The 27,583-nt window shown below is 47.7% G+C and overlaps 1 protein-coding gene across 8 annotated transcripts; it reads left to right on the top strand.

Annotated features, from left to right (window-relative positions):
* The first annotated feature begins 173 nt into the window (after positions 1-173).
* Positions 174-26,781, top strand: ARNT (aryl hydrocarbon receptor nuclear translocator). Of its 8 annotated transcripts, XM_050912432.1 has the most exons (23): positions 174-221; positions 8,292-8,403; positions 9,717-9,761; positions 10,987-11,031; positions 13,746-13,790; positions 16,303-16,516; positions 16,669-16,882; positions 16,966-17,031; positions 17,143-17,242; positions 17,656-17,721; positions 18,189-18,274; positions 18,713-18,789; positions 18,963-19,097; positions 19,559-19,633; positions 20,433-20,584; positions 22,328-22,438; positions 22,644-22,722; positions 23,117-23,240; positions 23,862-23,961; positions 24,630-24,780; positions 25,010-25,169; positions 25,663-25,814; positions 26,400-26,781. In XM_050912432.1, the coding sequence occupies exons 1-23, from the start codon at positions 197-199 to the stop codon at positions 26,487-26,489; spliced, it is 2,424 nt and encodes an 807-aa protein (XP_050768389.1). In that variant the 5' UTR covers positions 174-196; the 3' UTR covers positions 26,490-26,781. The 8 variants fall into 8 exon arrangements, with proteins under 8 accessions (XP_050768389.1, XP_050768390.1, XP_050768392.1 ...); XM_050912433.1 differs by lacking the exon at positions 13,746-13,790; XM_050912435.1 differs by lacking the exon at positions 16,966-17,031 and having other exon boundaries at positions 24,636-24,780.
* The last annotated feature ends 802 nt before the right edge of the window (positions 26,782-27,583 follow it).

The following is a 27,583-nucleotide window of genomic DNA, read 5'->3' as shown; positions in this document are numbered from 1 at the left end:
GTGCCGTCGTGCGCGCTCGCTCCGCCCTCCGCCCCCTGGCTGAACCAATAGGAGCGCTGTGCCTCGTCCCCGCCCCGCCCCTCCCGGCGGGCAGGTTAGGCTGCGCGGCAGAGCAGAGGGTTTTCCTGTGCCGCCATCTTGGCAGTGGCTGTGAGGAGGGAGGCGGGGGGCGGCTGCCTGCCCGCCTGCACCGGCCATGGCAGCTACCGCCGCCAACCCGGGTGAGCCGGGGCGTCTGGGCCGGCCGGGCTGCGGAGGGCACGGAGGGGGTGGGGGGGCCGCCTGGTCTGCGGGAGTTATGGGGAGGCTGAGGGGACGCTTGGGGGGTCGGGCCTGGGGGTCGGGCTGGGGCGTCCCGGGGGCCTGAGGGGGCCCTGGGCCGGGCAGGGCAGGGGGCTGCTGAGGAGCTGTGGAGAGAGGCAGCGCTCGGTGGAGGGAGGTTGGGTCGGAGGGCCGGGCTGGTGGTGCCGTTAGTAGGGGCTAGGCTGGGCTGAAGGGTTCGTGGAGGAGGCCCAGGCCGGGCCGTAGGAGCGTTGGGCTGGGTCGAAGGGGGCTGGAGGCTTTCGAGGAGCTGGGTTAATGGGGCTGGAGGCTTGGGCGGGGGAGGAGCTGTGGGGGAGCCGAGGGGTGTTATGTGGAGGTTGGAGGGTTTGGGGCTGAGCTGAGAGGGCTGGGGGCTGGGTCAGGAGGGGCCTGGGGAGGGTGGGATGGGGTGGGGGACACCCGTGAGAAGAGATGAGGGAGTCGGTGTGGGGAAAGGGTGCTGAGGGAACCCGGCTTGGGGTGCTCTGGGAGGGTTTGGAGAGTCAGCGTGGTTGTCAGATGGCAGAAACTTTTAAAGGAGGCACTTCATTGAGTGGCAGGCTATTGGAAAGGAGGGAAGCTGGAGGTGGAGAAGGAAATGGTGTGTGAGCTTGTTGTGTTGGGGAAGAAGACGTTCGTGTTCGTCTCTGCTCCCTGAGCTTCAATGGTTGGCGTGGGCCCTTCACATGCCTGATTCATGTACCTGGTGCTGGGGTCTGGTTTCCATCATCGCCCTCCCGGCAGGGAGCAAGCACTGGTGGGGCTTGCTTGTGTTTATTGTCTTTAACGGTTTATGTTGCTTTTAGACCCTTTTTTTGCTCTATGTTTTATTGAGGTTTTCTTAATTAGCAACAGACAAAATCTGATGCGCTGTTTTGAAAAGGATTTTTGCAAATCTCCTCTCTGCCTCATTTTTAAACTGCTGAGCTGAATAGCTGGTGCATAACCAAGGGTGTGAGTGCCTGTCAGCAGAGAGCAGAATATTCTTTCAACTTTTGCTCCCTCAGGTTGATAACCAAGGGGTGGCTCCCTGGTTGGAGGAAGCTGGAAGTTGGTGATCTCTGTTGCTTGCCAAATAAAATTGAATCTTTCGGGCTTTATCAGATTTCTGGCTAAATTGCTCTGAAATTAGTATGTATCTGGAATAATCCAGTGTCTGTGAAGTTGTAATGGATTTACAGCGTGGTGACTGAGATCAGAATTTGAGCTTCTGTGTTTTTTTGGGTTGGTTTTTTTGGCTTGTGGTTTCTGACTATTCTTGCTTGTGGCTTGAGGCTGGCGAGGTCCCGGGTCGTGTGACGTGCTCAGGTTTATCGAGGACTGTTCGATGTAACTTCTAAAGGATGATTTTTTTTTTTTTTTTTAATTCTAAAGACATAGGAAGCTTTTGTGGCTTTAAATATTGAGAAAACGTGTTGGGTCATTTGTCTGTGGTGATTCTGAGGCAAGGGTGCAGAACTGGCATCTGGAAATATGTGGTTGTGGTTTCACATAATGATCTGAAATTCTTCAGCAATCAGAAGTTAGAGATGACATGTTAGAAAAAACAAAAATTCCTGATTTAGCTTAGCAAAAACATATCTGAAATGGAAACTGTCAAACTTGTGATCCCATCGTGCAGCAGAATACGCTTTTGGCTCACAGCAATATCCCATGAAACAGTGAGATTATTCCAAGTAGTAAAATCTTAGTCATGTGTGTATTGGTGGCGGTGTGGGGTTGATCAGGAAGTTCACTATTTCTCCTGCCAGCATAGTGCTAGATCAAGGTTTCGCAGTTTGGTGGACAAAGGACGCGTAGCTAAATGTAAAGCAAAAAAAAAAAAAAATGCTGTTGCTTGGGGTAAGAATGGAAAATGTATGTTATGAGCCAGCTCTGTAAGAATCCAGTGACTGAGAAAGGAAGATACTTGTGGCTTTAAACTGCTAGTGTATTGCAAAGTGTTTATGTAAGTGTAGTCTTCAGAGTTGCATGATATTTTGCATAAGAGGAAAGCTTTAAATGAATTCACAAGGAAAAGAGAAAGAACTTTCACCATCTGTGTTTAATATTTACAGCTACGGGCAAACTGACCAATATTAGCTTGGCCCTTTTAAACAGAGAGGGGGGAAATACTTACAGTCTGCATAAGCATCATATACATAGAGATTATTAGTACAATAAATTACTTGTGAAAATTGTTCTTTGGAAGCTGGGTCCTCTTTTCCTTGATGTTGAAAAACGAACTGCAGGGCTCCAGTGAATACTGGATAATGCCCCCAAATATGCTGAATGTCCTCACAGCTTGAGCACGCCGTGGCGAAAGATGGGAAAACAGACCACAAAAATAAGTTGGAACTTATTTGTGTGTTCAAACTTATTGGAAAAATAAGTTGGAAGTGTTCGAACTGCAGCTTGTGTTCAGTGTCATGCCATGCTGGGCCTTCTGTCCTTCCTCAAAATGCTACACGGGCAAAGCAGGTCACCTCAGAAACCTGTGAGAGAGGTGGATAAAGCACTTCTCCGTTTTCAGATAAACTTATTGAAAAATAAATCTGTGAAACCTTTCTGCTCCCTCATCTTTCTGAGAGTGAGGTGAGCCACCGCATGGTTTACTGGTCTTATTGAACTGAAAAAGACTTAAATTGTGAAGAGTGCTAGATTTAAAGCTTTCAGTTGTGCCAATTTAAGCAAGTTTTATGTTGTTAAAATCTCCTGGTTAGGAGTGAAAAGCATCCACTAACCGGGAGGAAAGATGAGGAGGGATTAAAAAAAGAAAAGTGGCTTGCCTTACTTGTGTTACTTTACAGGTTTTAATATTAACTTGGATTATTAGAACACTTTTAGTGCTGGCTGGATGAAAATGTGATTGATCAGCTTCATTTAAAACATTTACTTTTATGAATGCATGATTTCAAACACTTGAAAATGGAAGATGCATTCTTTTCTGTGTTTTTTTTTTTTAGTTAATTTCTGTAATCCTTCTTGGAGAAGGTTCCCATGGGGATGAAAGTGCTGAGCTGGCATTGCATGGGAAGTTCAAACAACCTAAAAAAACCCCCACCTACTTAAAAAATAAATCTCTTTAACGTACCTGAGACACAGAAATTGAGACACTTTGTAAGTACAAAGCCATGTGCGCTGTTCAGACCGAAGCTTTATAGTTGTCAGCGAAATGCAAGATTTCGTTAAAGTAGTACACTGGTTTATCTTAGCAGCTGTTATCTGCTCACAAACTTGCTCTGAACTTCCGTGGCTTTTTAGGGAGCTCACTAACGGTTAAGTTTAAACTAAATCTTGCTATGCTAAAATGTGCTGGCTCATACTGAGCCTGGTGAACAACCATATGCTAAACTCTCTGCAGCAGGAACCACCATTTTTGCTGTGCTTTGTACAGTGCCTGGCTGTAGCAGACTGACGTGGTACAATACAAATGCATTTAAGAGCTATGGCAGGCCCGTCTCGTAAATCACAGTTTTGAATGTTTTCTGTGACTTTATTTCTGAAGCTTTTTCACTGTTGAGATGCCAGTAGTTGCAACAGAACCCTTCCCAGGAGAGCTGGGCTGGAAGTCTGGCTCTCGAGATGACATTCCCTTAGCGATCTTCCAGCCTATTCTATTCTGGGTCGAACTGTTAGCTGAATTGTGGTTGTGCTTGCAGATTTATATTCAGTTACAAATGAGGACCCGTAATTTCTCTGCACTGCCTCTGCTTATCTCTTCTGGCCTTAATTAGATTTAACACATGTTAAAGGCAAGCAGGGATTGATTCTGGAAAGGGCTGGAACAGAGACCTAACAAGGATATTGCTTGTTGCAGCCGGGACTCTACGAAACCCACCCTGCCCTCTTGAGAAAGATCGACTGGGACTTTTGGTGGCACATCTGACTTTTGAAGAAACCACTTTCGAAATGAAAACGGATGTTTGTCCTGTTGCTCTTAACATGGATTGTTTCAAAGGAATATGTTCATTGCTTCTGTTGTTATTTTGGAGTAGTTGAAAAACGTTGTTCTCATTGCTTTGGATATCAATATGTTGAGTCAGAGCTAAGCATCCTGCTATCTGGGAACTGCTAGTCACTGCTTTGAACAACTGATTGGCAGCGTTCCCGCTGACCGTAGTTTTAGGTTGTGAAACTGATGTTTCATAGGTTATAATGTACCAGGCTTTCTTAGAACCGGTTGACTCCATTAGATGGGCCTTTGGCTTGGGTTGCCTCTGACTACTCGCATCTTGCCTTTTATGCTTGGAGCCGGTGGCTTTCAAGTGCAGTTGAGGAGGGGTTTCTCTGAAGTGACCGCTTTTCTCATGATGGGCTTCTGGGCCAGTGGATTTACTGAGTATGTGTGTGCTTGAGACACCCTCGCCACCACCCGCCTGTTGGGTGCGAAGCTTTCAGAGCTTGCATTGATAGGTTGGGTTCCATCAATTCCACGCTGACCTCAGTATAATATTGCTATATGGCTTGTGTTTGGATTGGGGAAAAATGGGGGGGTTGAAAGGAAGCTTTGCATTTGTGTGAGCACCCTAGAAATTATGAAGGGTGAACAAGCGAGACCTCTTCCCATCACATCTGCCTGCCCCATGCTCTCCCTATTTTTGAGGTGAGGATGTGGTAGAGAGGCCAATGTGTCATGTGAAAGAGTCCATAACCATTTTGATGCTCTCCCTCAGTATGTGGAACAAAATATTGCCAATTTACCTTACCAAATCTCAAGATATTTTATTTTCTGCCACTTGTGAAAGGGCACGTTGTACCACGAGAGGCAAATGTTTCCGAGTAGGAAGCTGAAGCATGAGGTAAAGCGGTTTCATTGTGCGATGCTGCTGTGAGATGCTAGTCCACGCAGTAGGCTCCTTGGAAATAGCAAAGGCTCAGATGAGGCCTTTAAAAACAAACAGACGCCCTCCCTCCCCCGCAACCCTATTTAAAAGTTGATTTGCAGAGGAACAGCACAGTGTCACTTCCTTCCCCTGCCCGAAAGCGGAAATTCCTCTCTCCTTAATAAAGTGATTATCTACTGTGCTCCAGAAATTTTATTTCTGTTCAGACCAGGGTGTTTAAATACGTATGTTGAAAAGCCACAGGCTCCTGGGGAAAAGGAATAAACCTTCTGACCTGGTTTACTTGCGCTTGGGACCATGTTCCACTAAACAAAGACCTTTGATAGCAGCCCTTTCTGCGCCTTGGGACTTCACTTAGAAATAAGGGAGGGAGCACAGAAGTGTCCAAACGATCCGAAATCGAGCGGAGAGGAGATGGGGAAGGTCTGTGGTCCCAGCATGGAGGATGGAGCGTGAGGAAGGCCAACCTCCATTTATTTTAAGTGCATCACATCGGCCGCCTTGACTTTATCGCATAGGGACTGACTTCCTGGCAGAGACCTTATGTATTCACATATGCTAACCCCAAGTAGTCTTCTGTCTTTTAAAAATCTGTTTCCATACCTTATTCTTTGTTCTCAAATCTTCTTTTTGAAACTTCAGAGAAGTCCTCATGTTTTGTTGCTGTAGTTAGTGTTGAAATTGGGTGTGCTCGCTCATGCTGTTGTTTGGGACTGTTGTTGGCCCCTTCAGCTGCCAAGCATTGAGCTGGATGCTTATTCCATGTTTTAGTCACCCCTGGGAAATACTATGGACTGGCAAGGAAGAAACTTCTTCAGCAATGCCAGCTGCTTGGAGGAAAAACAAATCAGGCAGTAATATAGGCTGGCAATATTACCGTGGTAAAAGTTTTGTTGGTTTGTTTTTTGTTTTTTTTTTTTTGAAGAAATACCAGAAGTTTTGGAGCGTGTTTTCTGAGAGCTGGAGCTGTAACTGCGAGCCAGCTGCTGTGGTCCAGGCACAGTGTTGCACAGCTCCGCTTTTAGCTGCAAGCAAACCACCCTCCAACTCTGGAAGTACTGCTTAGATTAAACTGCTGTTGGATTGAAAACTGACTTCAGGAACTGTAAAAATACTTGTTAAACCCAGATGTATCTATGATGTTGAAAATAGGGTTTTTTTCCTTTCCTTTCCTGATGTTGGGAATACAAAAGGCTGGTTTATGTTTGATGAGGTGAGAAGTAAAAATGGGCACTGTTGCACAGAAGCTTGCTATAGTGTAGCTCTCCTTTACTTGTTGAGCAATATCCTCGTGGTCTCGGCTAAGCTAAGATTTGACAGCCTCGCAGCTTAAGCCCCGATTTATTGCCATATTTGTTAAACCTGACTTCGATTCTTTGCTTTGTCCCACCAATTCAGGCAGCATTTCATACATAAGCAGCTCTCGGTGTCGGTGTACCACTTTGCCGTGGTTTCGGAACCCCAGCAATAGGCTTTTTTTGGTGTGTGTTGGCTTGGGTTTTTTTTTTTGGTCCCCTCCACTTTGATAAAGCAGAAGCGGTTTGTCTACGTTCAAGGCACTCTGCGCAACTCAGTTTGCAAAGATTGTGGTGGAGATTCTCTGGCTGGAGCAACTGTTTTGGTTGCAGTCTAGCAGTGCAGTCTAGGAGTTGGTTATCAGCAAACTTAAAAAACCACAACCATTAAAATGAGTACAGAGCTAACTTATTTCAGAAACGTGTAAAAATGCCTTATAACTTGTTTAAAAACTCTGGGTCTGGTGCAGATCAGACTATGTTAGCGTAGAAGAACATTGAACAGAGCTCTCGTGGCGATGTTATGACATGGTTTCAGTTTAAGCCATGCTGAGCAAGCTTTGAACAACTACAGAGCCTGTTATGTGTGCTCCTAAACAACTGGGATTAGGAAAAAGCCTTACTTGAGGATCGAAGAAGTAAGGCTCAGTGTCTGCTACCAAACACTGCTTTCAAACGTAGTCTCTTGACTTGCAAGGAACCAGAAAAGCTCGTGTTGGTAAGAGCTGGGAGCTGCTGGTGAAGTGTGTGGGGAGGAGAAGGGGGCATTCGCACTGCCTGAACGTGGGCAGAGTTTGGGAGCCCAGCCTGCCCACACAGCCGGGGAAGTGGTTCAGTGTGTGTGTGGCTGCGTGGAGAGCCGAGGCTCTTTCATTGTGGAAAAAATCCGTAATGCATAACAGGCTTGGGCCTGCCATCCGACTTGTGAGGGCAGCGCATTCAAGTTCTCCACTTAGATGCTTCTTTCTTTCCCATACACCATTAAGGGCTTATTTTCACGTCTCGAGGTAGGCTTTTTGTTCTCTCAAATGTTGTAGCTACGTGGAGCCTCTCGCAGAAGCAGTACTGCAATATTGTGTGGCACGGTTTCTGAAGGCTCGCCAATTCCACACTTCTTGAATGCATTACCTGCCTGTTTCATCTCTTAGAAAGCATTGATTAGGTTTCCTACTGCTTATGCGACTTTTCTACAGGTAAAACACAAGGGGTTTAGCTCCAAGCAAGCCTGCCATCGTGCTTAACGGAGGTAGTATCAGTTCTTCCCCGAAATGACGTTCCTTTGCTCTGGGTGTCTGGCCGCTTGCGAAGGAGTGTAGGCAGAGACTGGTAATCGTGCCTGTGGTGCCCATAGGTGGGCATTGCCGAAGAATAGAAATGACTGTCTGAAAGATCATGGTTTTTAAGGTGCTTTACGAGCATCTTGGTTAATTCTTTGTCTTTTAGATTGGGAAATAAACCCTCTTCAAGAGGCAGCGTTAACGTTATTAGGCAAACTCGCAACTCTTCTCCTCCCCTTCTGCGTACTCATGCAGCTAGCATATGAGGATGGGTTCAGCCCTACCCATGATCGCATCAGACTCCTCCTCTGTCTAAAAAGGAGAGCACATCTTTTAGTTTAGTGATCTAAGCTTTTGAGCTTATGAAAGCAGCATGTGCTCAAAGCTTGAAATGGACCCTTAATGCACGCTCTGGAGAGGCAGTAGATGAAAGGACTAGAAGCACACATTGCACAAAATCTGTGCACATCAGATGCTGAAATGCAATCACTTTTAATGGGAGCTATATGCGTAGAATACTCCACCCTCTGAACTAGAGGGGGATTTGATGTAATACTGGTTTATTTTCTTTTTTTCACTCTCCTGTTTAGAAATGGCATCAGATGTTTCCTCGCTGGGTGCAGCCGTCAGCTCTGGGAACCCCGGACCGGGTGCACAAGCTGGAGGAGCCATCGTTCAGAGAGCCAACAAGAGGCGTCCTGGGTGAGTATGTGCTCTCTGCATGTGTGGTTTTTACTTTTTTGGGGGAGGTGTGTGTGCGAAGTGTATTTTTGAGGAAGCTTTGCTCTCTTGAAAGAGTGGTCAGCCTTGTGATGAGGAAACTTGTCTACTTCTGGGCAAAGAAGTTTCCTGGTTCCTTCAGGTGTGCTGTATCCAGTCCTCCTACTTTGTAGTGGTATGCTTTATGCCAATCATATGCATTAAAGCCAGGTTCTGTATTACATGTAAAAAGAGGGGATTAAAAAGTTGAGTTGCACCTCGCAGGAGAAGAGGGTTGCTCACCAAGGATTGAGAGTGAAACAAGAGTCACTGAAGCAGTGAGACAAGCCAGTTGCTGCAAGAGAGGTAGAGGAACAGAGAATGTGAATGTTGGGGCCTTACTCAAACCTTTGCAAGTGTGCCCCCTCTCTGGGAGAGGGTGCGGGGGGAAGCCGCAATGTGCTTGTGGTAGGCTTTTTGTTTGCTAAAAATGCCTTTGCAAATTAAAAGGATATTGAGTGGCTGCTCTTAAATTCCTGGCACGAGAAATTTCCTCTTAATTTTCAAGCTAATTAAAATCTCTCCCTGTCCCCCCCCCCCAGTCACTCAAACTCTTTCCTTCGCCTCCATTTGCTGATGCTCCCACTCCCCTGCAGCTCCTCCCACGCTGTCTGCTACTTGTTCCTCGCACTTCATTTACAAACACGCACGCTGCTGTGCTGCGTCTACACGCCAGTTTTCCATCCTGAAAGGAAGTGTGGTGAAAAGCCTTTCCTCTGTCCTCCCACATACACTTGTTAGAAATGTTTTTTTGACCCTGTTAGAGCAAACACAGTGACGTCTGCTGTTTGAACTAGGGACGCTAACTAAGCAGGTCACCAGACTGAACTTTAACTCTTGAAGTATTTTGCCCTCCTCTGTTTTTTTTAAAATGCAACCGATCCAAGCTTTTGAGTTGGGAGTGTTTCATTTGTAGGCTGTTGGTCGGTCCCTTGAGCAGTGAGGAGCAGTTGTGGCAGCCTCTTGGGCTTCAGATTGCTGCTAGGAGATCCAGAGCTTTTTGGAACAGGAGGTTGTGATGCAGTGGGTGCTCCAAGTGGGCTTTCTCTCTTTTGAACTGTTCCCTTGCTCTGTTTCTGATAGACATGTGAAGGAAGGCCCCTTCTAAACTTTGTGGATTGTTTCACGTTAGCCCCTGGAATTACTTAAATCTTCCTTTCAAGAATCATCTGCATCCCTGTAGGGACAGATGGAAAAGCAACCTGTGAAGGAGAAATTGCTCGGTTAATAATCATCTTCTTGCTTCTGTTTTTCAGGCTTGACTTTGATGATGATGGAGAAGGGAACAGTAAATTCCTCAGGTGAGGGAGAACATTGCACCCAGAAGTTTCTGTTGTGTGGTCTAGGTGTGTCTGTGCCTTCCCGCCAGAGCAGGAGCTTGCTGCTCATGTGGCTTTTCCTCTCCGGCAGTGCAGAGGGAAGCGGGGGGAGTCTGAAGGAGGCAGTGCTCCACCTCCTTAAACTCTTCCCTTTCTCCTAGTCAGCAGTATTCCTCCATCTTTGCAGCTGATGCCAAAGCAAAGCTGCTGTGCACATGGGGTGTGTGAGTCCGGAGGAGGGACTGTGGCTGGGAGGGGATCCCGTTACTCCTTTGGATGCAGTCTCCATCTCAAGTCTCCCTGGCAGGCCCCATAGTGGGATGAGGTCAGCTGAAGAAGTGAGCCTTGCGAGCCCTGGGTTGAAACGGTGTTGCAGAAATCTGCGATGATGTTGCTGTGTTCAATACCAGCATCTCAAAAGATTAAATAGTTTCCATGAATGCTTCCAGCAATCCGCTGGTTGTTCCAGCGCAGCGCTATAGGAGCACTGCTGCTGGCCAAGCCCCTGTTGATTGTAGAGAAAAATCTTCTGCCAAATGGCTTATCGGCACAACAGTGGGATGCTGAGCTTTTGTTAGTGCCTCAGACACGTGTTACTTAATTCTCATCTGTTGTAAGGATGCTTCAATTACAGAGACATCCTTACTCCCGAGGAGCTGGCGAGGCTGCAAGTATCTCCCCTCATGATCCATATGGAACGCAGAAGAGTTGGAAGATCTCATGTCATTTATTTGTAGTCTTGCTACATGGTTTAGGATTGGACATCTCTAATGATGCTGAAAGTCTGTATGTTAGAGTCTTTTAAAGATGACTGCGCAGTGGCTTTGAGATGATAATGGTCCTGATGGACGTAGAATTTACCTACTGAGACCCTTTGGATGAGGGTCTTGATTTGGGCTAACTGTATCTTCAAAGTGCAATTTAACCTATTTCTTTGTGTGATTGTGCTTAAATTACTGAGTGTGATGCCACTGTCCTTGATATGAATGTGATGTAGAAAACATCAAGGTGATAAAAATAATTAAACTGTAGTCCTTTAGCTAGGTAAATGAAGAGTATGGTTCTGGATTGCCTATGCACAGCAGAGTTTGCCTTTTTAACACCAGGCCTTTTTTGTGATTTATTAAACCTTGTTCTTCTCTCAGTGTCTTTGGGAAAGCAGTAAGTGTAAATACTTTAAGCACTCTTCTTCCTCTCTCTCTTCTAGATGTGATGATGACCCGATGCCAAATGATAAAGAGAGATTTGCCAGGTAAGAACCTGCTGTGATGCAGTTTTTGAAGCTTTTGGTGCCAAGCCACCTTAACGTAAGAGAGATCCTGCAGCACCCTTCTAACTAGCGGTTAGATTTTCTCCCTCTGAAGGAAGGTGCACCAAAGGATCCAGACATTTTCCTTGATGTTTTTTGGACCGGTTCGTTGTGAGTGTGATGAAATTACGTTCCTCTTTTTCAACATTTCTTTCAGCTATTGCCTTGGACTCTCATTCTTTTCTCCTGCTCAAGAAACTTGCAGAGATACAAGTTTTGTGCTTAGTTCAAGTTTTACTTGACGAGGATTTCCTGGCAAATGTTGTGGTTTGTGTGTTTTGTGGGTGAGTTAGGCAGAAGCTTTCTCTATAAATGGGGGATTTCCTAGAGATCAGTGTGTACAGTAACATTATAGGCAATATTTTGACTCTGTTTATTTGTTGGTGTCTGAAAGCAGCTCTGTACCATCTAGTACTGGGATTGACCTCACGGTATTTTTACAGCTTTCTGAAGCCCATGGAACTCAACTTAAATATTTCATGGGTCTGTCTTGTGTTGATGTGTAATGTCTTTGCCAAAGTGAGGTTCTTTTGTATATGTTCCAAGTGCTGTAAATTCCCGGGTGTCCCCTCAGTGCGAAGACACATCATGCCATGTCTTGCTAAGAGATAAAATGAGCAAATACAGAATAATGGCCAAGACACTATGCTTAGCGGCTTGTCTTAAGGAGGAGTCTGACTTCAGAAATTCCTGAAATTGGAGTTAAAATTCAAGTGATTGAGGACATTGGGGAAAGGACTGCCCAGCATGTTCTGTCAAGGAGCCTGAGGGTCAGCAGGGCAGATGACATCTCAGGGTGAGGCAGGGATGATGTTGGGTGCAGAGGCCTGTCCCTGTGATTTCACTGAGGTCATGCACTGAAACTAGCGGTCTAGAAATGCTTTGCAAAATGTCTATTCTGTAATGTTTCAGCCAGAACTATAAACCTGTGTCAGAGTCTCAATGCAGAAAGGGAAAAAAATTGCAAAGCCAAAATTTCAGGTCACTGTCACGCTGTTATCTGCCAAAGGGCTAGCAGGCACTTCTAAGCTGGGGTTCTGCAGCTTTTTAAGTGGTTTGGCTTGTTCTGAAGTCAAGCAAATTAGAAGTGCGTTTGCCAGCCCACATCGGATAACTTTGTTCCCTAGTGCAAGTCATAAGCTCTGGGAACTTAAGATATGGCAGACCCTAATCATACATTTAAGTACTAAGATAATGCAAAATACCAAAAAAGCACGTGCTGTAGGCAAGCATTGCAGTGCTGAACAGCTTCATGGCCCTTAAAGTTAAAAATTCCACTACCTAACTGTGCAGTGCCATAGCTGGAGTGGGGTCTTGGCTCCCTTTGACCCCTGTTGTGTGGCCTTTGATTACCCTGGTTAATACACACCAGGAAGGAATAAACAAAGAAACAACACAACTGAATGTCACTTCTGAATTGCTGAGGCCCAGAGCCTCTGTCTCTGGTGGGGCATGAGCAGTACCTCTGCGCTTTAATGTAGAGATTATTGCTTGCCATTACTGGCTCAGGCAGCAAGGACAGCGGCAGGAGGTGAAGAGCAGTGACAAAGTCGTCAGTGTCATTAGTGTGCTGACGGCCCGAATGCAGCTGTAAGAAAAGCGTGGCACAGCTCCTCTCTGCATCTGTGCCCCTTCGCCTGCCCATAGCTCTCGGATCTGTTTTCCGGGACTGCTCATATCATGCTCCTCGCAGCTCTGGCAGCCCTCGTTTTCCAGTACATTCTTCCCTCCTCAGATGATGTGAGGCAAAACAGAGCGTGGAAGTGAACATGACTACTTTTTTTTTTTTTAAGTACTGTACTAAAACCTGTTTGAAGTGGAAGGGTAACACAGCTGACTAATGCTAAAAACACCTACTGTACTCCATAAATCCACAGTGTATGTTTTAGTTGCTCAGCCTTTGAGAGATTGCATGCCTGCCTTGCTGAACACACGTGGTACCTTCTCCTTTCCTGGCAGTAGCTTTTGGGGGATTATTTGTTTTCCAAGGCAGCCAAACCTCAAGGAGGAAAACTTATCATCAGCCTCTGTAAAACAAGGTTTGCAGATTCCTCTTCCCTGAAAACTGAAAGTGCATGCAGGTTGGTGGGGATGTCTGTGTGCCTTTTTGTAGATGATGCGCATAACGTCTCTGTGTGCTGTTTGTCGTGTAGCCATCTCAACTGCGTTGTCCTGAATGGTGTTTATGTAGCAGCATTACAAAAATGTGTGTTGTTAGCTGTGAATCTTACACTGTTGGTGGATTTTGGGTTTTTTTTAAATCTGCTTTTCTGATTTGTAAATACTATGAAAGAGACTATTGATTTTTTTTTTTTCTTTAAAGAAAGAGTAGTTTAATGGGACTGGGACCCTAATTCCCAGTTCTGCCATTAACCTTCTAATCTTCTGCAGAATAATCTGCACCTCAGTTATATGTAAAACAGAGCTACCCCTTGCCTATTTTACAGTCTTGGTAAGCGTCTTAAGACTTGAAAAGGATGCAGATAGCAGGCACCCGTTTAATGTGTAATGTTGCAAAGTAATGACTGCTTTGTTTTATGGAATTGCTCTTCTGCAAAACAGACGTGTCTGTAGGCTGGGTTTCCTAGTACATCTTCCCATTTTTCATTTCTTTAAACTTTTTCCATTTTAGCTTAGATCGCTGATTTTATTTTTAGGTCTGATGATGAACAGAGTTCAGCGGATAAGGAGAGACTTGCCAGGTAGGAGAATGGAGATTTCAAGCATGGACAAGCAGAGTATTTCCTTTCCTTAATGTTTCTCTAGGCATCCCTTCTCTTTTTTTTTCCCCCTCCTTCCCTCATCTGCTGCAGTAGAGGACTTGAAACTGAACAGACTTCTGGAAATTGCTGTGTAATTGGAATTAGGAGGGGAAAGGCATTTAGTCCCCTTGTGAGAATGTCTTTGGGGAATACACAAAAGGACTTGTTTGCCAAAGACCGCAGGGTAGAGTGTGGCTGGGCCATTGCTTTCACTGAGTACTGTAGCTTTGCTATTCTGTGCTAAATACAATTTCTCTTGCGCTGGATCAAGGTGCCAAATGGCCTGTTCTCGCCCTGGTAAGGTTTTGTCGCAGGAATGCTGTTGTACTATCAAAACAGACGTTAAAAAGTGTACTAGTTCAGGTTTTTTCTACTCGATAAAACCTTCCAGGAAAGATGGTGTCCTGCGCTTTACAGGAGTTTAGGCTTCCTGAAAACAGGATTTTTTTTTTTTCCCCCGCAAGTTCCTATCTGTAACTAATGAGGGACTGTGGCTGAAATGACTGAAGCAGTCGCCTTGAGTGCTGTACCATTAATACAGAAATGTACCCCCAGAACGTGTGCGCTCAGCTGCAGCCAGTTGAGGTTGTGTGTTGCCAGGACTGCGTTTCTCCAGCAGAAAAACACCAACTCTAAATGTACCCTTCCCTATTTTCAGCTGCAAAATAAAAACTGCTTAAATCACCATCAAGGTTTCTGTTGCATGCCACCCACAGCTCGTTACTGCTGCAGAGCTGAGGGTTGGTAATTCACGAAGAATGGCTTGTTTTGTGGCTTGCCATCTTGCGAACTTACCCTGTCACTTCTTTGGACTGTTCCACCCTAGACTTGTTCTTAAGCAATGCGCAGGACTAAAAAGACTGTCTTGGGTGCTGAGAGTGCCACAATTCTGGTCAGTTTATTGCCTGCTGGCTGGTTTTAAAACAAAAAATAACCCCTGAACACAACCTTTCCTAACTGCAGTACTGCATAGCTTAAATATTTGAGGAGATAAGGAAACCCTAGAGGTGGAGCCTGTGAATACAGCAACCGGCAGTGCTTTTCAGGGATTTCTCCTCCAATGAAGTAGTGACCCTTTCCTCTGTCCCCAACAGTCAGTTGTTGCTGTCATGCAAGAGCCTGTAGTAAAGAATATTTGGCAGCGGGGCAAGTAAAATGTCTGGTGGTTTCCCAGTAGCTTTGGTAGTGAAGGTAGCTTCATTTTCACACTTGAGCACGTGAGTTTGGAGAAACTGAGTTAAAGGTGAGTGTGATAATTGAAGCACTTCTTTTTCTGAATATCAGTTTCTTGCAGCAAGGAGCAAGGTCATTGAATGTTTGCACATGCCTGGTAGTGATGAATGCTCCATTTTTGTATTTATCCTCTTTAATTCACGTGCCTGTCTATGTTCCTTCCAACACTTTCATCTCATTTCATTTCTCACCATGTGCTTCCTTGCATCTGATCCATCCTTCTCTATAGGAAACCTGGCTTTTAAGTTCTGGTTTGAAAAACCCACCTTAATAACCCAGTTAAGCTATATATGCTGAATAAAAAGAACCAAGTCTAAACAAGTTCTGTTCTGATCTCTGGGGGTTGATGGGGACTGTGCCCTGTGAGCAGACTTGCAAAAGGCATGTGAAGAACCTCTTTAAGGACTGCAAGTGGGCAGCATTCGTGGTGGTGCCTCTTCCGAGGTCTACGCGCACCACCCAGGGGTGTGTGCCTGGTAGATGGTCCGTCCACATTGGCCTTCATCTGTACAGAAATCAGGTGTATATCTCCTCTAAAGCTGTCCCTCCTGCCATCATATTGTAAAAGGCTCTCGATGTAACTGAGAGGTATCTTCATAAGGGCACTGCAAGATGAGACTCATCTGTTGTAATTTAGGTGCCCAAGTCTTAGCTGCAGCCCTGGCCTCCTCGTATGGTTATGGGAGACGCGTGGGTGTCTGAACGGTGATGGTGGAGGGGATTTGATTCATCCTCGGACAAACAGTGGGTGGGATGAGCCGTCTTAGTCTGTCTGCACCAGTGCTGTTTAAAAGGAAATTTCCTCAGTAAAGTGAGGTGAACCCCACTTTGAGAGCAGAGGCCATGGTAAGGGAAGAAATCGTTTGGCTTGTTGTTGCAGTGCTGTGGAATCGATGGGGAAGCTTCTTTCTCTGCTAAAATACCTTAGCCTAGCTCGTTGCCTTCGCCAGATGCCAGGGAACCGATGTGATTTAAAGCGAGGCTCTTGTCCGCAGCAAAGAAGGTCCAACTGTAGACTCTCCTCCTTGCACTTGTTCCTGCGTTCCTTTGTGCACGCCCAGCATGTGAGGCGCTTGTAGTCCTTCTAACTCCTGATGACCCTGATGCATCTCTGTGTTTTGCACTCTGGCCTTGTGGAAGCGTTGACGTGGGGAAATGGCTGAGGCTTGTGGCCCGTTGGTAACTTCATCTTCCTCCTCTCCTCCCTGGCTTTTTGCAGGGAAAATCACAGCGAGATTGAACGTAGGCGAAGGAACAAGATGACTGCCTACATCACAGAGCTGTCAGATATGGTGCCCACCTGCAGTGCCCTGGCCCGCAAACCAGACAAGCTCACCATCTTGCGCATGGCTGTCTCTCACATGAAGTCCCTGCGTGGCACAGGCAATACCTCCACTGACGGCACCTACAAACCCTCCTTTCTCACTGACCAGGTCTTGGCTTGATGCTGCTTTGTGGGAAATACTGCAGTCATGGCGGGGGGGGGATTAAATTGTGGGTGGAGGGAGATAGGTGCCCAGGGTGGGTTTAGAGGGTGTCACATGCTTGGCTCTGGAGTTAAGAGCATGTCTGTCTGTGAATGCAGGAACTCAAACACCTGATCCTAGAGGCAGCCGACGGCTTTCTGTTCATAGTGTCCTGTGAGACCGGGAGGGTGGTCTATGTCTCCGATTCTGTGACTCCTGTCCTGAACCAGCCCCAGTCCGAATGGTTTGGCAGCACCCTGTATGACCAGGTGCACCCAGATGATGTGGGCAAGCTGAGGGAGCAGCTCTCCACATCGGAGAATGCCCTGACAGGTAAAGCAGCCTGGGAAGGGATTGGCGGGGGCGGGCAGTGTGAAAGCCTGCAGAGGACTTGGATTAAAACCTTCCCTTTGTAGAAGGAACCAAACCCTGGTGCCTTCCTAACAAGGATCCTGCAGCCCCCCCTGAGAATGCATCTAAAGGTACCATTGGTGACACTTGTGTCTTGCTAGTTTCCTAATACGTTACCTGGTGCCTGTGTTGGTGAAAGGACTCGCATTGCAGCAGCGTCTTGTTTTTTCTTCTTTCTTCAGGTCGCATCCTAGATTTGAAGACGGGGACTGTAAAGAAGGAAGGCCAGCAGTCCATGAGGATGTGTATGGGTTCACGAAGATCCTTCATCTGCCGAATGAGGTAATGAAGAGATTCCTTGGGGAAATCTCATTTGAGCCTGAAGCTGAACTTGCTCCCTGGCCCCGTCATGCTTTTATTTCGGCTTTTTTTGCTCATTCTGACATAGACATGATATAACACGGCTGAGCTTTCCGCACAGTGCTAACAGTCAAGTTCTTGAGATTTTTCTTTGCCCTATGCTAAGGTAGCTCTCAAGACTGTTGTTGTAGGAGATCCAGTTTCAAGTAACAATTTGTTTTGACCCCGTGTGTCACCTCCCTTGAAGGCTGTAGAATGAGGGCTTTTCACTCGTGTGATGGAGATTGAAAGGTTCATCCCCGTTTATAGAGTGCTTATTCAAGATTGTCAAATTGTTTTGATGTTGACCAAGCAAGATAAAAGCCTTTCCCCTTGCATTTCTAATTCTGGTACAGGTGTGGCAACAGCTCAGTGGATCCTGTCTCTGTAAATCATCTCAGCTTTATGAGGAATCGCTGCAGGTAAATAATACAAGAGTTACGGGCAAGCACGCTGCATTGCTAGGAACAAAAGGAGCTACAGCTCCGTCATCAGAGTGGTGGGAACACACTGTGGGGTAGACTAGTACAGCTCATAGAAGAGCTTAGATAGATCTGCTGGTAGAGCAACCGAAGTACCACTATGTTGAGGAAGATAATCCCAGGGAAGATTAATCTTTCTTTATTCCAAGATTGGATCTGAAGTCAATTGAACACCACATGTTCTTTACACTGTTGTTGTTGGGCTCTGGTGTATATTGTCCCTTTTTAATTTGAAATTGAGATTCCAGCCTATTCTGTTCTTGAACCTCTTGCATTTATGTTAAGTCTTTGTTCTTTTTTTGCACTGAAGACGTTCTGTGGAAGCTTTTTTAAAATACAAGTAGAAACCTTGCTCACCTTACCCCAGTTTAATATGTAGCACAATCAGACTGTTTCTCTCCCCCAAGGAACGGCTTAGGTGCAGCAAAAGATGGGGAACCTCACTACGTTGTGGTGCACTGCACGGGTTACATAAAAGCCTGGCCCCCTGCAGGTAATGTCTGAGCTGAAGTGTTCAGTTGTGGCTGTTCTTAAGAGCATATGGTCTCAAGTTGTCCGTTCTGTGAACCGAATGTGACAGCAAATGCTTTCCAAATGTATCTATGACTTATTTTAAGATTGAACTAATTTTTGCAGATGCTGGATCAGAGATCAGTGTCTCTGGACAGCAGAGATACTGTAGAGGATGAAAATAATATTACAGCATCTGATGTGCTAGCTTGTGCTGAAAGTTACAGAGATCTTGAACCCTTCTGGCGAAAAAAGGGAGGGGGAGGCAACTTAATTTACCAAATTCCTTCATGGGAAAGGATACTGAATTACAAAACAGGGTGGAGAGATGTATTGAAGTCAGAACTGCATGTCTCTTTCCTCGGAAATTAGCAATTTCTCCTGTATTAACCTTGCTGGAATTTTTTGGCGCTCCCCTCAGGTGTTTCACTGCCTGATGATGACCCGGACGCTGGCCAGGGCAGCAAGTTTTGCCTCGTGGCTATTGGCAGGCTCCAGGTGGGTAGCGTCTTTCGGCGGTTCAACATTGCCTTGTCCCAAAAGTCCAGAGAGTTAAACTGTTCTGTCTGAAGATGTTCCCCGATTGCCACAAATCCGACTGCAGGGCTGGCTGGTCAGGAGAAAGCAGCTCTCACAAGATTGGATAACACCGTACCTGTCTTGCCTTGCAGGTCACTAGCTCACCCAACTGCACGGACATGAACAATGTTTGTCAGCCGACAGAGTTCATCTCCCGACACAACACCGAAGGCATTTTTACCTTCATAGATCACCGCTGTGTGGCTACGGTTGGCTACCAGCCACAGGTGAGAAAATGGTAGGAGCTTTCTAAGACAGAACTGCTGGTCAAACTTACTTTTCCCTCCTTCCTCTCTTGTACATCATGGCTCTGCTTGCCTAACAGATCTGATAAAACAATGGCCGGGGCTTAAACCAGATGTGTTTCTTTTCCACCAGTTGCTTTTCCATGGGCTTTTCTAAGTGCTTTGATCATTGGAAGGGTGGCTGGCTCTGGATTGTGTCTAACGTCAATTAAGATTGTTTTTGCCTCCATTTGAGTTAGAGATCAAACGTTAGTCAACTGCTGATGTGCTTCTCTTTAAAGTACAGCACACCAGTTCCTGTACTTGGTTTGTCTAACAGTGATTTGGTGGGGGGGAGCAGCAACTACCTGTCCAAAGCGGAATTAATGAGGCAGACCTGAAAGAGGGAGTCTGCCTGCCAGATGAACTGACTTGATCTCTCTTCCCAATTCCTTTAAAATTAGGAACTTCTGGGGAAAGACATTGTGGATTTCTGCCACCCGGAAGACCAACAGCTTTTGCGGGACAGCTTTCAGCAGGTAGAACACTTTAGCTACCACTTTGCATGCAGTGTGTGGTATTCAGATTGGAATCTGTCTTGGTGCTTGCAAAGCGATGAAATTAATTGGAAAACCAAGAGAAAAATAAACCTTAGATATTTCTCCTTTGCCCAATGGCAAACAGTTACAGATATAGTCACATAACTGTAAATGTGCAAAACAAAACAGAAGCATCTGATGTCTAACTCTTGAATTCATCCTCTGGCTGCTAGTCCAGTCTGCTTTTAGGGCCAGAGACGTGGCTACAAAGTGCCTACTTGAATGCCATGCTTCTGTGGCTGAAACACTGGTTCATCTCTAGGGCCCAGCCCAGTGCTGCAGAACTCGAAATGGATGTGGCTTGCTTGCCCTGTTGTCGTTACTCTTATTTCTGAGGGCGTTGGACTTGTGGCAGGGCAGGTAAGACTGCCCCTGTGCTTTCATGACTCCAAAAAGTAGCTGCTCATATCCATTTGTCCAAATAGCTGGAAGCAGAAGCAACAGCATGTGCTTCATTTGCTGGAGGCTTTTTCATACATCACACCAGTGCAAAGAGATAAGAAAAATGAAAGCCAAAAAGGGGATATTAGCTTCCCCTCCCGTATCATTCAGGAATCACGATAGCATAAGGGACTAGTGGCAGTACCATTTAGTTGGGGAAGACCAAGATATGGTCTTGTAGGCTTTGAGGCAAAGGGCCATCACGAGGTTTTAATGGGGGGTGGCTTGTGCTCAGAAGCAGGTTGCTCTTCAACACCTTCTTTTATCAGGTACTACTGATGGCATTACGTTTTTTTAGGTGGTGAAGTTAAAAGGCCAGGTTCTGTCAGTCATGTTCCGATTCCGATCCAAAAACCGGGAATGGCTCTGGATGAGAACCAGCTCCTTTACCTTCCAGAACCCCTACTCGGATGAAATTGAGTACATCATCTGTACCAACACCAACGTCAAGTATGTACATGGAAATGACTTGCCAACCACCAGTGACAGCACACGAACCTGATGGGATCTTGTCCCAGAATAACCAGCAACACCGAACTGCGGGAGCTTTGGCCTCTCCCCCTCACCAAGCTTCCCATCAATTTGCGTAGGCCCTGGAGAAATTGCTAAGTCCCGTGAGCGCTCTTTTCCTGGGCCGTGGCAGGCACTAGAGGACTATAAAGTATAAGAAATTTAATTCCTTTGGCTGTCTCGGTTGTCTGGCTTAGCAGGCTGCCAAAGTTCAGCTCCAGCAGTGCCTTTTTTTAACTCTGGTTGCTGGAGCAAGTCTCCTGTCTGTGTGTTTGCATTCAGAGCTAATATTAGCGAAGTCTGCCTTTGAATGTAGCTCTTGGACTCCTGTGAGAGTCCAGGGGGGCGGCTGGTCCAGCGAGTGGCTTTTCGTGTGAGCAGGGCTGTCTGCGGCTGATGGTAGGAAGTAAACACTTATTTTTCTTCGCTGCTGTAGTTTGTCCTTGGACTCGGAAACAAGCTCCAGTGGGGAGACGGCTTTCATTGCTGCTCTCTTCTTTCCCCTCTCTTGACTATTCCAGTGGGTTGGTGTCTCTCCTTTGGGAGTGATCAGAGCTGCGTGCTCTTCCCATGAGTGAGCTCCAGGCCCCTTACAGAAAAGCAGCAACTGAAATAAAGAAAAAAAACCCCTGTGCCTGCATGTGATTCGTAACTGCAGGCTTGGTGGGTGCAGCAAATGGAGTCTCTCCAGCCAGGCAAACAGAAGGCTAGATTGCTTTGCGGGCAAATGAAAAGCCAGGATCTTTTTGCAAAGAGGCGAAGTCCTAGAGTGCAGGTAGCGCTTCTTCCCTTCCCGCAGCTGGCAAGCTGATGCTTTCTGATGGGAAAGTATTAAGAGTTGAGCAGTGACAAATCCCTCTGGCTTTAAAGAGCGGTGGTCTGAGTGCAGGGCTGAAACCTGATGCAGATCTGATACAGGCCTTAATTCCTGTCCCGGTGTTAAGAGATATCTCTTTGAACTCATTCATTCCACACGCATCCATTCTCACATCCATATGACACCTTCTAAAAGCACTGTATAAATTCAGACCAGATAAGCAGCAATCTGTGTCTGATTGTGTTTGAGGTGCATTTTATCTATGTGCATCTTTGCTAGGTTATCTGTACTATTTAATCTTCGAGATCGGGTGCTACTGAAGCAGCAGCTTGCAAAAGAACTGTTGAGAAAACGCTGGATTTTTATTCCTTTCTTGTGGGAGTTACACATTAACTGACTTCTGACAGTTAACAGAAGAGCATAAAGAACTCCACCACCGTCTTGGGCTTAAAACCTAAAACTGCTGGTGGTCTCCGCAGGCTCCGGCTCTGGAGTGTCTGACATAGAGCTGAATGGAAAACCTGGGGGGTTTTTAGGTTCCTGCAACCTTTGCTTGTGCTTTAAGGATGATGCAGGTCTGGCCATGCTGCTGGTGTAGGTTATTAATTGCTCCCCTGCTCAGTGACTGAGGAGGGGGCAGAGCCCTTTGGCTCATAGCCGTTAGCATTATATTACATGACACCCCCCCCTTTCAGAGACCACGGAAACCGAGTGGAAGGAGCCTTCACTCGAACAGGTTTTGCGAAAGCAAAGCTTCCAGTCTTGTCCGAGACAGGCGCGCTCTCCTACACGCAGTAGCCAACTGTTTGCTTTCGTTTGGTATTTTTTAAATATTTTTTTTCTTTCTTTCTTTCTTTGCTTTAAAGGAACTCGAGCCAGGAGTCTCGGCCTGCCCTGTCCAACTCAATGCAGAGGCCCCAGCTGGGGCAGAGTGTCAGCCTTCCCCTGGAGATGGGCACGGCACAGCTGCCCTCAAGGTCAGGAGGTGCTCAGCTCCTTTTACCATGCCTCTCTTGCTGGTCCTGCCCTCCTGTCAAATAGCCTTCCTACCCAAACTTTCCTCTCTGCAGCAGTGAACTCCTCTGGGCTAATGAATCATTGGTGTAACCACAGAGTATCTGTTCCCTTGGCAATCGTTTTTAGCAGCCGGTGTTCTCCTGTTACAGACGCTTTCTATTTTAGGCAGCAGCAGCCGCCGCAACAGACGGAGCTGGAAGTGGTCCCAGGAAGAGAGAGCCTGTCTGGTTACGACCACTCACAGGTAAATCAACAGGGGTTTGGTTATTCCTTGTATTTGTTGTCCTGCGTTATTTAAATTACCTTTTGCTGGGGCTTTAAAGGTGGCCACACGAGGTTGACTCAAGGCTGCTGAGAGTTTGGAGAGGACGGTGTTTTGCCTTGGGTTTTGCTGGATCTGCTTGCTTGATTCTGATCTGCCCCTGTGGCATCCTCCCCGCTATGCCCACGTCGATGCTGCCAGCCCTAGATGGCCGCATTGTCCCGATAAAATACGCAGGAGTCCGGAGAGCAGCCCGGCTTCTTGCGTGCGAGGTCTTTGCCTGCAAAGCCCTCAGCTCTTCTCCGTGCTGGCTGCGAGACCGCTGACTTCCTTTGTGCTTGAGGTACTGACGGCTCACACTTCTACCTGCTCCCAGGTTCCCGTTCAGCCTGTGACTGCTGCCGGCCCAGAGCACAGCAAGCCCTTGGAGAAGGCAGAAAGCCTTTTTAATCAGGAGCGGGACCCAAGGTTCAGCGAAATCTACAGCAGTATCAATACAGGTAGGGAGTGCTGGGCTGTGAGGCATGGCCAGGGCCGCATCGCATCTTTATCTGATTTCAGCTTCAGTCTGAGTGCTGTTTGCTCTTTCCTGAGTCACTCAGAGCAGTTCTGGGTGCAGAGGCTCAGCACGACTGTGTTGTGGCAGCCCGGGCCTTGCAGAATAGTGCTGATTTTGACGCTGGGCGGATAATTCCTGTCTACGCTGATGTGCTGTTGTGTCAGTGAATTGTCCAGCAGCCAGCGTTTTGCTGGCGAGGTGTGGGGAGGGAGTGGGTGATAAGGTGTCTCTTGCTCTGGTCTTGCTGCCTGCCTTAGTCTGATCCTTCCTGCTTGTCCCTAGAGAGCAGTTCTCTGTGTCCCTAGCCTGAGCACTGAATGTAGTGGATGCTCTAACCCCAGAGGACCTTAATGCAAGTTTATTAGAAAATGGAGAGGAAATCAAATTAAACAGGCTTTTACAAAACCATCTGGAGTCCGTGTCTGGATAAGGAAGAGTCGTGTTTGCTTTGGCTCAAAACAGTCTTCCTTCGCACGGGCATGTCTCTTGTAACTGCTTCTCTGTCCCTGTTCCTGCTGCTGAGACTTTCTCAGCCCTGAAGTGAATCAGCCTCTCTCCACAGACCAGAGCAAAGCCATTCCTGCCAGCACGGTGCCTGCCAACCAGCCCCTCTTTACGCAGGGAAACACTTTCACCCCATCGCGACCTGCCGAGAGCTTCAGGTGAGGCTTCCTGTGCTGTGCTTTGAATGGCCTCATGTTAATTTTATCTTGTTCTGCAGTTGTTCCTGTTCTGTTTGTGAGTCCTTCTGCAACAGCTGAGTGGTCCCAGCCTCCCTCTGCATGGCAATGATTGTCTATCAATGTCTTCCTATATAGTGTGCACAGAAAATACAGGGGAGCCCATCCAGGCATCGGTTTCTTTGAGGGGTGGGGGTGAGAAGGGCTCCTGCACCCCTGCTCTCCTGCCTGGTGCTGCTTTGCTCCTGGTCAGAGGTGCAGGAGCTTTGAGGCTGTGCACAGAGTCAGCATGGCCCTTCCTCTGCTGTGCCACTCCTCGCCCTCATCTTCGCCTCCCCAGCTACTGCCTCCGTTCCCTCATATCCCTCTGCTCTTTGCTGAAGCTTGGCTGCAGGATCGCTGTGCCTCTCGGACATGCTTAGACTGAAGCCCAAGAGCTGAGCTGGGTGAGAGTAGCCTTGCCCACAAACCCAGCAGCTCCTGCCGGTTGTGTCCGCAGCGGGGCAGCATGATGGGCACTGGCACGTGAGCAAAGTTTCCCCACGTTTCTGGGCTCATTTCCCCCCACCAATAACTTGCACGGATGATGTTTGTGCCTCTGTCCTGGACGTGATCCCTAGTGTCCTAAGAGTGCCTCTCCTGTCTTCCAGGAGCAGCAGCATGGTACCTCCTGTGAACATTATTCAGCAGCAGCCCTCATCAGCCGGCCGGATCTTAGCACAGATTTCACGCCACTCCAACCCGGCTCAGGTCAGCGGAACCAGCTGGGCTCCAGGGACACGGCCAGCGTTCACACCCCAGGTACCGAAGCACGAGCCCTTGGTGCAGGCCCCGAGTCCCCGCCGCCTTGCAGACCCTTCTCGCCATCGTGAATCAACCTGCTCTAACTCTAGCTGAGCGATGGAGCAATGCTGTGTGCCCGCGTGCTTTCTCCTTTGGGGCCGGTCCAGCCGCTTCTCACCCTAGCTAAGATGAGGTTTAGAATAAATGCATCTCTCCTCTTCCTCTCCCGCTTCTTGCTCTCTTACAGCAAGTGGCATCCCAGACGGTGAAGACTCGGCCCCCTTCCTTTGGCATGGGGACTTTCCAAGGCACCTCGACCTCCTTCAGCCCCATGACGGCACCTGGCTCTACGGCTTCTCCTACCGGGGCTGCTTACCCGAACCTTGCCGGCCGCGGCACGGGCTTCAGTGAGTATGGCTTGGGGTGCTGGGGAGGTTGGGGTGGCAACAAAATCCCCTTGGAGGAAAGCTGGGAGCATTAGGCAGATAGAGCCTTGGTGCGATACGACCTCCGTCGTTTTCTTGTGTATGCTGGGAATGCCCAAATGCAGAGAGCACAGCTAAATCCCTGCTTTGGCTAACGCTGCCTTTATCACCTTTAACTGTCGTCCCAGCACAGGGCTCCAGAGCAGAGGAATTTTGAATCGTTTTAAGGCTGACTGGGAGGAAACAAACCCCTCTGGGCCTCCCCTGCCTTCGTTCTTGTTCTACCCCATAGATGGGCACTGACAAATCCCTTAATGCATGTGACAGTTTAGTGGCTTTTCCTGGAGGGGCGATCTTACCCTGTTACCCGTAGGCACCGCACAATGAGTTGCGCGCTTCCCAGTCCCGTTAGAGGATCGTAGAAACCACAGCCCTGCACCGGGAATCGTTTGCTGACTTGTTCTCTGTTGAACAGCGGCAGAGGCAGCGCAGACCCCGGCCCCGTTCCAGACGCGGGCAGCCGAAGGCGTGGGGATGTGGCCACAGTGGCAAGGACAGCACCACGGCCCGGCGTCCGGGGAGCAACACGTCCAGCAGCCGCAGCCAAGCCAGCCTGAGGTCTTCTCAGTAAGACGGTGCTTTCTTTAACCTCCCGAGCGAGGACTGGCGTGGGCCAATCTGGTGGGAACGAATGGTCTTTGCCCGAGTGTGGGCAGCTGGTTGAAGCGCCGGGAGCTTGTCCCTCTAGTTTATAATATCTGGTGAGGTCTCAAGCTTGTGAGTAACCTGATGGAGCTGAAACTGGAGAGGAGAGGGCAGAAAGGCCTCAGCTGGACTGGCGTTGTGTCTTGGTCCGTTGCAGGATCAGTGTGAAACTCTGCCAGCTCCGCAGCTGAATTAACCCTTCTAGCTCTAATTAGGAACAAAAAAGCCAGCCCCCTGCCGCCAATCCAGTAAAGTGAAGATAACTCTTGAGAGTTCGTGTTCTTCTTGCGACGTGCTGCTGCCTGCTTTCACAGGAGTCAGCGCAGTCGCTACTTATGAGTTAGATTTGCTGCTCTCCTGCAGCCTTGGGCACGCAAACCCTGTGTGCCCCTGGGAGGGAAGGGACCCTCTGGGTGTGCGGTGCCTCCTCTGGCAAGCTCCTCCGTGACCAAGTTGCCACTGTGATGTTCTAGTCCAGATAACAACTCTCTCCTTGTATCCTCACAGGACATGCTGACGATGCTGGGAGACCAAGGACCCAACTACAACAACGAAGAGTTCCCAGAGCTGAATATATTCCCTTCTTTTTCAGAATAAAATAAGCCCTAGGGGAAGCAAATTATAGCTATATATAATATCCACGTGTAAAGGAAAACACCTAAGTCTTTTTTTCAAAGACTGCTGAACTTTCTAAACACTTCCTACCTTCTGGAGGCGCAGCTCTGCCCGACAGCCTGGAGCATGGATGGCCGTGCGGGAGGAGGACGTGGTGGGTTTGGGCCCCTCCTCTGTGCGGTGCTGGCAGGGGGGGCCGCTTCGCCCGGAGGCTTCAGGACTCGAGTGCTGCAAGAGCAGCCGCGCTCATGGACCGAAGGCCCCGTGTCTCTGGAGCCGCTCGCGAGCGGCGTTCCTTCTGCACGCTGGGTTGGTCGGAGGGATTCCTGTCCGGATTACAGACAGCCCCTCCAAACTCATAAGGTGGCTTTTATTGTTTTTATTTCAATCTTCTATACCGTGACTCTTTTTCTATAAAACACAAACTATTGTAACTTTTTAAATACTGGAAGAAACTCTTCCAAGCGTTAACCCTGTATAACGCAATTCTGGAGGATGCTTGCGTAAGAATCCTTGTCGTAAGCCGGCTTTCTCATCGGAGGAAGCCGCATCATTTTGGAGGGCTGTTAACCGCATCTCCAGTCTGGGGTGCTTTGTTTAGAGACTCCCCCGTTGGCGGGCACGTTGGTGTTTGTTTGGATGCCGTCTCTCTTCTGTGAACTGTGCAATGAATACGGGCCTCTGCAGTCAGTGCGACCTGTCGGCTCCCGCGGGGCCCAGTCGTTCGTGTGAATGACGGGATAGTTACGAGCCATAAAAATATTATCTATGTAGCTTTGTTTTCAGTGCATCAGTTTTGCAGCTGATGGTTTCTGTGCTGCCATGAACCGATCTTTCAACAGGCTTTTTGTCAGCTTACGGAGGGGGGAAAGAAACTGCTCTGCGCTGCCCGTGCAATTTTACTACATCTAGATGGAGTTCCTCGCCTTCGTTTTGGAGCCGGACGTCTGGTTCCCCGCACAGAGAGGCCCTGGACTTGTTCAGGGCCTTGCTGAGGAGTTGCGTTTTCACTACATGCTCTGAATGGCAGTACTTGCTTTTACACTCGCCGACTCCTTAAAGAAAAATTCATGCCA

Source organism: Gymnogyps californianus, chromosome 29 (genome assembly GCF_018139145.2).
Source record: "Gymnogyps californianus isolate 813 chromosome 29, ASM1813914v2, whole genome shotgun sequence".
NCBI lineage: Eukaryota > Metazoa > Chordata > Aves > Accipitriformes > Cathartidae > Gymnogyps > Gymnogyps californianus.
Note: the sequence above shows the minus strand (reverse complement) of the source record. Positions and strands in the feature narration are given on the sequence as shown.